This window comes from Amborella trichopoda, chromosome 10, assembly GCF_054954075.1.
Source record: "Amborella trichopoda isolate Santa Cruz 75 chromosome 10, AtrichopodaSantaCruz75HAP2 v2.0, whole genome shotgun sequence".
NCBI lineage: Eukaryota > Viridiplantae > Streptophyta > Magnoliopsida > Amborellales > Amborellaceae > Amborella > Amborella trichopoda.
Genome location: NC_142345.1, coordinates 3,912,842 through 3,921,992, shown reverse-complemented (window position 1 = coordinate 3,921,992; position 9,151 = coordinate 3,912,842). Strand labels below are relative to the sequence as shown.

Genomic DNA, 9,151 nt, shown 5'->3' with positions numbered 1-9,151 from the left:
ATATTTAAATAAACGCGACTTTATATTTGTACAGGTTGTCAAACATAGGCACCTAGAACTTCTTTAACATTCCAGCAAGTTATCAAACATACACAGTCAGAATTTTCTTAAATAACTTCATTTTTCCCAACAAAAAAAAACTTCCAATTTTTAGAGGACATTTATCTTCTAGTTATCAAACAAAGCATGGATTGAGATCTGGCCAAAATAAAGTGCGCATAAAAAGCGATTGCATCAAAACCACCCTAATCAACAAGTAAATTATTTCCACCCAAAAAAATGATTTCGAAGCTCGAAAAGCGCTCTATCCATTTCCGATCATTCATGCATGGTGCAATATAGATCAAATCGAACAATTTGTTTTGCAAAATGGTGTGGTTTTCGTGACGCATCTTCAGTCAGGCAGTGGTCCAATTAACAACTCAAAACATTAATACAATGTTGTATCATTGTATTTTGCTTGATCATGTAAATGGGACTATGGGTAATATTATCATCACCTTTGTTAAATCATTTTTCCAACTAAATGGGGTCGGCTATACGAATCTTGGTCCGCAATTCTGCTCTATGAAATGCCATATCCTAGTGAGGCAATAAGTCTTCGTATCTTTTCTCACTCCTTCCAATCATGTCTTTTTTATCTTACCTATTGCATCTTTTAGCCTTCCACTTGATCTAATTTGCACCTCTTAATAGGTGTTGTATTGGTTTACGCCACACATGACCTGCCCACTTATGTCCACTCTCTCTCATTTTATCACGTAATGGTACCACACTTAAATTTTCCCAAATGTATTCATTTTGAATGATATCCCTTCTTGTGTTGCCATTCATCTATTTCAATGTCATCATCTCCGCTAAACTCGATATGTTGTTTTTTGACCCCCTAATATTATGCCTCATAAAGCAAACCTGGTTTCATAGTTATTCTATAAAACTTGCCATTTAGCTTCATTGGTATGCGGCGATCACATAAAATTTAGGTTGCATATCTCCATTACACCCACCAAGTTCTAATTCTATTTACGACATCTTCCCCAATCTCTCATTTTTTTTTAGATTATCGAACCAAAATATTGAAAGTGAGAGTACATGTAAAATTATATGGATGTCAAAAGTCCGTTCCCTCCATGGAGAAAGGATCCAAATGGGTAAGACTTACGTGGATATAAAACTCCATTCGTCGAGAAAGTATGCAAAATTGCCCCAATAGGCCTGCAATTTTTTTTTGAAGCCAAAAAGCTCAAACCATTGCCCACCATCCATGTGTAAATTTTTCCTACTCGGTATAGAGACATTTGGATTACACAACCATGATGTTGTTTGTCTTGTAGAATGTTACTGAAAAATAGAGAAATGCTATTTTACTTGTTATCAACATCTCGTTGTTTGGTGATTTGTGCTGCCATTTGTGATGATCTTTTCGGCTTATATGAACCTCCTATCAGCAAATTGCATTTGAACTTGATTCTTGTATGGTTTGTTTGGTATGAACATGGTTTTGGTTCTTCTTCTTATGTGAAATTGGCTTGATTGTTGTCGTGTGCACTTTGTTTTAGTTCGAGGTTTTAGCTATTAAGGTTTCGATTGAGAATTTAAATTTATTTGAATGTGTATCGATCTAGGCGATACTATATTTGAAATTTTGAATATTCTTGAAAAGTATATTCTTTGCGATACATGGATATATGTTTAAGACATTTGATTGCATTGATTATGCTTTCTGGTGTCATGTACTACTTTTTCCGGCTTATCTTGTCAAAATTCACAACAATCGAAAAAAATTGAAATCTAAAGCACTTTTAGAATTATTTGAATGCAAACACATGTACACATAACTTCTTCAACATTTTAACACAGTAATAATCAAACATAAGTACCCATAACTTCTATCAAACACAGTATCCATAACTTATTTTAACCCGAACGAATTTGTCCACTTATGAACAAAGAAAGTTATTTTTTTCAGGGAACATTTATGTTCCAGAAAACAAACGCCCCCTTCGTACTTTTTAGAACTTTTTTAAGGCACACGCACCCAAACCAAATACCTCTCTTTCAATCTGAAACCCTAAACAACAATACTCACTCTTTACTCTTTGAAGTTTCTCTTTTGACTCTGTTTGATTCCTCTTTCCAAGCTCCAAATAGCCAGGAAGCCATGAACTAGTGATTTGGGGCAATTAGGGGAGCACTATCACCATTATTTATGGCCCTTGCTTTTGGGAAGCTATCCATCTTTGTGGGAGCAGGTTAGCTATGGGTGCGTTCTAGGTTGTGTTCAATTGCAATTTCTCTCTTATCATCTGATCGAGTTATTTTGGAGTTGATGCCAAAATACGAATAGGCGAGTTTCTGGTTTTGTTAATATAATTCAAGTTAGATCAATTTGGTTTTGATTCTTGGTTTATTCTGATTTTGTTGCATCCATGACCGCTGTTTTTTTTGTAAGTTTTACCTTCAGGTTTGAGTTTTAGGCTTTTGTGATATTCGGATTGGATTAGTCATGGGCCAAGAGGTTGAGGCTTAGAAACTTAGTTGTTCTTCAAACTCTTTTTCCCAGAATATTGATTTTTTATTTTTTAGTTGGCATTGCTCGTACTATTACTATGGTTGTTCTTCTGTTTTTTTATATATGGCTCTTGAAGTTGCCTGGTTCTAATTGGTAAGGAAAATCCTAGACATTAGAGTAGACGTTTAGGGCATAGAATGAGCCTATTTGTTTTCTGAAACTCAGTCGAAATCTTAGTGGTATTTTTTTTCCTTCTAAACTAATGTAGCTGGAATTTGGTCTGGATAAAGAGTTTCTTTCTCAAGGATTAAATTGAAATACGACATTTTTTGAGTTTTTTTATCATTTCAGTTAATTAAAATTCATTTCACTTTCAAAAAAATTTATTTAATCTCTCTCTCTAAAACTTTTTGTGAATTGTTCTTTATAGTTTTAGTTAGAATTGCTTATAAGACGATTTATGATGGCCTTGATGAAACAACACATAAGATTCTGTAAATTTTTGAAGGCTTGGGCCAAATAGAATATGGCATTAAGCTTATTTTGTATCCAAGCAGGCCCCTGTAACGTGAATGAAAAGGCCTTATAAGATACAGTAGGAGAAGAGACTCAGATAAGAGATATGCAGAACGCAGTTGTGTTGCCCTCACCTGCGAGGCTTGGCCTCTCAACATCAACTCCTCTCCCTCTAAACCCAAACCAGAACCCAAGCCCAAGCCCCCAAATCTCAATCCCAGTACCCAACCAACCTTCAACTTCAACTTCCTCATCAATTCCGGCTCCTCCTCTTCTTCATCATCAGACCCCTTCCACTCTCCTCTCTCTCTTACCTCCTCATCCCCGTGCCCAATTTCTCCTCCTCCATCTCTCTGCCCTTACAACTAAGCTCTTTGACGTCTCAGGTACTCTCTCTCTTTCTTTCTGTAACTTTGCAACCCAATTTAATTTTCTGTACTTTTATAAGTTAATATGTGCACTTTCCTTAATCTAAGTGCCTGCCACCCCCTCCTTTCTCTTTCTATGCAGGCAACAGATCGTCATGGCTGGCATCTTACAGAGGAACTCTTCCCACCTTCCTCCCTGCCTCAACCCTCCCTCAAGAAGCATCCTCTGCTTCAACAACAAAGGAGATCCTTTCGCTTATCTCCTCTACCCAATCACAACTCTCTGAAGCCATTACAGAATTACAAGAAGCTCTTGACCTTGAAGAAGCAAAACGCAAGCTAGCAAGAGAAACCCACCTCAAAGATTCAGCAATGCTCGCTTTTGCCAAAAAGGTGAAGCAATCAGAGCAACTTCTCGGACATTTGGTTGAAGATTACGAAGATTACAGGAAACCCAAGAAGCGATTCAAGCCCAATTCTCAAGCCGAAGACAGTGGTGATTCTTATTTGAAACTCTCTGAGATTTTATCTTATGCTCATCGAATTAGTTACTCCACTTTCGCCCCACCTGAATTTGGTTCAGGACAGGCCCCTCTTAGAGGAGCTCTTCCTCCAGCTCCTCAAGAAGAACAAATGAGAGCCTCTCAATTGTATCAATTTGCTGATCTTGATGTTGGGTTACCGCAAAGGGAAGAAACAATAAAACCCACCTCTGTAACACCATCTGGTATTAATTTCGTTGAACCAATGGTTGACGTGAAGGCAATCCAAGGCTTGATAGTTCCACCTCCGATGCCTTCTGGTTGGAAACCTGGTATGCCTATTGAGATTGGTGATATACCCAGCGTTCCACCTGGTTGGAAGCCTGGTGACCCTGTTCCTTTGCCCCATGTTGTGGAGGTACCAGCAGGTTGGAAACCAGGAGATGCAGTTGTTCTTCCTAAACCCGCTGAAGAAACTGTTCCAATGGTTCAGAAGCAGATAGTTAGCAATGCACCAGAGCCTATCCAAGTCAAGTTTGTGCAGCTCGATATCAATCCGGATCAGGATGATTATAGTAGCGAGTATAGTAGTGATGTGGGTAGCTCTGAGGAGGATGATGAAGAATGAGAATTGGGTGTGATAATTTCTGTGGGTTGCTCTGATGTGGTTGTTAGGAAGTGGGATTGTGATGGAGAATTGGGTTTTGGATTTGGGATAGGAACCATATGTGGGAATTGGCGCATATTTAAGTAGTTGCGTTTGGATATAATTGTGGACTATACTTTTCTGCAGTGGAGCAGATTGGAAAAGATATGTGCAAGTTATGAGGTGGGAAATATTTTCTTATTTTGGCGCAGGAAACAATGTAAGTGAAATCAACTAATTTTGTTGATTACAAGAGTCTTGATTTCCCAATTTGACTTTAGTATGTGACCTTTTATATATATATAAAAAAAGAATTTGCATGAAGTTTGTAAGAAATCTGCTTCATTAATAATAATACACATTTCAAATTCCTGACATCAATTTGTGCATTGTGGAGTATTTGGCCGATAAGGGTGTATGTTACAAAAGTTTCTTTTTAATTATTTAATCTTGTCAGAAGGCACCCCAAATGCCTATTTGGGAATTCTGATTGAGTATGACTCGGGATCTGTATCTCCACATCTTTTCATGCCTGTGGTCCACTCCATGAAGGTTTCTAAGAAGGCCACCTCAAGTAGGAAGATTGAGGATTCAAATGTCAATGAAAGTTCCATACATGCAATTTCTTGATGATTCAATTGTTCTCTATGACAGTTGTTCTAAATATTTAGCTTATATTTCTTCAAAAGTTTTCTGCAACTAGGAATTCTTTAACAACACGTTACTTACATGTATGAGGCAGACCGTACCTATCTATATTTGAGGTGGACTCCCTCCCTTTCTATCTTTGAGGTTGACTCTCTTCTATTCCTCTTAGTTGGACCTATCTCTTTCATTCATGGGTTCTTGATATATATTAGTTTAAGCTACCTTGTAAACAAGCTCAATCGCAGTCGGAAGAGGACCAGCTCCTTTCATTTGAAGGCGAATAATTATTCAATCCAGATTCACACGTTTATTTATGGCATTTGATATTACAGAAATTTGCTTCTTGGTGCCTTTGAGGTTTGATAACATAGATGTGAATTTGGATGCTTTTCTTGTAATTAGTGAATTTTCATGCTTTGGACAGAGGAATATAACTGATGGAGTTACATTGTGAAGATCAGTTTCTAGTGGCAGCATTGAATTACAATTATCAACTTGGCTGCTTGGTAGCAATAGGATGGATAGCGGAAGAGGCTTACTTTCCATCAGAGGATGAAGGAAGGAGTGATCAACATGGATTTGAAAGGTGATTAAGATTATCAACTTGGCTGCTTGGTAGCAATAGGATGTATAGTGGAAGAGGTTTACTTTCCATCAGAGGATGGAGGAAGGAATGATCAACATGGATATGAAAGGTGATTAAGATTTGAAATACAAGTGTTTGTAGGTGCATGTAAGAATGCAATGTTGGATAGGGAGGGGTTCAGTTACTTAAACTCCTTGAGAACATTTGTAGGATTCTCAACAAGAACAGATGTAGACACGAGTTTCCATTAGGAATCACCAATTAATCTCAAAGGGGATTTTAGCTCTAGGAGTTACAATATTTAGGCTCATTCTATTGTGTGAATGGGATGAGCAAAGGATGATTGAACTGCTAAAGAATTCAAATGCACCCATTTTTCCAAAAGTGGGCACTAGTGCCAGCTTCCATTGGTTTGGTGCTCGTGAGGGGCATTTTTCATGCATTTAGTGCCTATGGACCAATGAGAACTGTAGGCTAAGAATGGAAATCAGCTTTGCTAAGTTCACAATGGAGCTCACTGCAGTTCGTCCTAAGAAGAGAAGTGTTTTAGATATTTAGCTGATTCAGCAGATGATGATCATTGAAGAAAATATAAGTAAAAAAGAACAAAAAAAAAATAAAGGGAAGGCTGGAGATTTTAAAACTTCTAAAAATAGATAATTATGCAAAAATAGAAAACAAGGAGTGAAATTTAGGGACATTTGAAATCATTGAGATGTTGAATGCTGGAGTAATGCAGATAAGGGTCGGGTTTAGTATGTTTGGGGATGCATATATTTTTGGGGGGTTGACCCATCCAAAATCCATCTTAGATATGGATTTTGGAACCCCACTTCTCTAGATCTATCATCTTGATCATGAATACGAAAAGACAATCACTCGAGCCTGAAAAAAGGGCCATATTGTATCTCTTTTTGTGGACTGTTCATATCGAAACTTCAAAGATTATCACATCACACTCTAAATTTATGGATTTGAGGTGAAATGGATTTGCAGTGATTGGGCATGTGTTTTACGTCATAAAACCCTTGAAAACTGGGGAAATTCATGAGTTGGCCAACTTGCCAAGAACTTTTTGTTCGGATAAATGTTCATTTGATTTTCCAGAAAGATCTGAAACCCTCATGTCATCTATAAATTTGTGGCGCATAAATACACATTCATGTCCGTAATTAATTGACTACCGCAAAAAAAGAAAAATAAGCACTTGCCTTTCATGATTTCCTATCCCAATCATCCATGATCTGTGACCAAGTTTGTCATAAAGAGAAACACATCCTTAGCTCCTTCTAATAATTCTTAGGGCATGTTTGACAAGTGGGAGTTTTCGGAAGTGAGAGTTGAACGTCCCACTTTCACGATTGATATTATAGTGTTGAAGCTGCAAAGTGGAAGGTCGGCCTTCCTCGCAGCATTTCTTTAGCATCAAAATGGGTCCTTTTTTGGAAGACCTTCCTTCCATAAAAAATGAAGGAAGGGTGGTCTTCCATAATTTGTGGGAGACTCCCTTCCACTACCAAAAAATCCATGTGTCAAACGTGCTGAGTGAGAACCTTAATCAAGCACTTCTATCATTTTTTAGGGAGAATATCATATTAGCCCCTCTCTAGAATAAGGACTTCAAGTCAAACCCGCTAATTTCGTTCCTCTCAACTAGCATGGCCATTTGACTATAGATTTCATCGAACTCTTGTTCACCCCATCCCCTTTCCTTATGCTTTTCTGCCGAAATAAGCTCATGAAAACCTTTTATTTCCATGCAAGTGCAAATTCTCAGATCGCCTTTTATTTGATTCTCTCACAGGCTTAACTGAGGTGGCATGGCACTTCACACAGTTAGAAGTTAGAAGACTGAATAATTTTTCCCAAATCAAATAGTTAGGATAGACTTTCGGGGAAGGAAGGACTTGAAGTGAGAAAGCAGGTTTCTCCATAGAGACACGTCCTCAAAGTCTCAAACCCTTGAGAAATGCCAAAAAAGAGAACAAGATGACCCAATTTCTCTCTCTCTCTCTATCTCTCTCTCTCTCGTGTTTAGATACTGACCCATTCTCTCACTAACAAGAAGCTACAATATCTTTTACTTTCTCTCTGTTAGAGCTATGGTCACTCTCTCTCCACAACCTCAGGGTCCAGAACCGCTCGAACCCACCTAGATTTGAATCCATCAGGCACATTATCCATTGGCTTGAGCCCACCTGGTCCTATCAACGGTGTTCAAATGGCATCATGGCACAAATTCACACCAAGGAAGCTCGGGTTGGAGCTTTAATCGTGGTTTCAGCAGGGGAAACACTAATGTCCAAGCTATCCAGCTTTATCTGATGAATACAGGAGAGAGAAACTATATAGGATGACAGAGAAACAGTAAGGGCAGTTCCTAAACAGAGCAAGATTCTCTAGCCAAACAGAGTCCCAACGTCAATATCTTATCAGAATAAGAAGTATAGCTTCTTGGACTTTATAGTTTTGTTCAATGGTTTAAAAAACGGATCGGTGATTCGGATCGGGCTCTCAAAAAACCGATCCGGATCGGCGAATCGGCGATCCGGATCGGGAATCGACGATCCGAATCGAGAATCGGGTGAATCGGTCAAAATAAAGCTTAAAAAAAATCCGAAAAACTTATTAAAATTCATTATAAATATTGTTTTTTAGGAATTCAATAAGAAATGATGGTACTCCTTTAAGAATTTTCATGTTTTTGAATGAATATGCGAATATTGATATGTTCTTTCCCTGCATGAACCGCCATTCAGCATTTAATTTACATCACACAAAAGGATAAACATAGAATTATCATGGAATAAGTATATCAACATACATGGACTACAATAAAGCATAAAATTAATAACATATGATCTAAAAATAAAATGATAGACGACGTTATTGTTCTTCTTGGTCACGCTAGTGCCATTGATTGAATTCGTTTAACAATTCATTGATCCGATCTAAAAACGAATCATCGATATTAGCAGGCGTCTGACTATTCCCAAATCCTTGGATGTTAGTGTTTTGTTGTGTTCCCAATCTAAAATCCCCGAAGATTGTCCATCCTTCATGTTCACCTGCACTGTCGTGCTCATCCCTACACTGTTGCTGTTGGGACTCGATATGTGAATAATATGGTTGGGATAGGGTGGCTTCAGAATCATCATCTCTCTCATTTTCTCTTTGAATAATATGGATTAAAAAAAAAAAAAACAAATTTTCAAAAAATCGATCATGGATTAAAAAAAAAAAATCACAAATTTTCAAAAAATTCTATCATGGATTACAAAAAAAAATTCGATCATGGATTAAAAAAAAAAAATCACAAATTTTCAAAAAATTCTATCATGGATTACAAAAAATTCGATCATGGTTTACATAAAAATCGATCATGGATTACAT

At 37.5% G+C, this 9,151-nt stretch overlaps 1 protein-coding gene across 3 annotated transcripts; it reads left to right on the top strand.

The window, feature by feature from the left end:
- Positions 1–1,901: 1,901 nt before the first annotated feature.
- LOC18426994 (mediator of RNA polymerase II transcription subunit 4) lies at positions 1,902–4,901 on the top strand. 3 transcript variants are annotated; one of them, XM_006836054.4, is made up of 3 exons: positions 1,902–2,252; positions 3,070–3,414; positions 3,539–4,901. In XM_006836054.4, exons 2-3 carry the CDS (start codon positions 3,135–3,137, stop codon positions 4,504–4,506), a joined length of 1,248 nt encoding a protein of 415 aa, XP_006836117.1. In that variant the 5' UTR covers positions 1,902–2,252; positions 3,070–3,134; the 3' UTR covers positions 4,507–4,901. The 3 variants fall into 3 exon arrangements, with proteins under 3 accessions (XP_006836117.1, XP_011620673.1, XP_011620672.1); XM_011622371.3 differs by having other exon boundaries at positions 1,904–2,263; XM_011622370.3 differs by having other exon boundaries at positions 1,942–2,347.
- Positions 4,902–9,151: the final 4,250 nt, after the last annotated feature.

Coding starts and splice junctions, on each gene's coding strand:
- LOC18426994 (XM_006836054.4), top strand. CDS start 3,135: ATGCAGAACGCAGTTGTGTTGCCCTCACCTGCGAGGCTTGGCCTCTCA. Junction 3,415..3,538: donor TAAGCTCTTTGACGTCTCAG/GTACTCTCTCTC, acceptor CTTTCTATGCAG/GCAACAGATCGTCATGGCTG.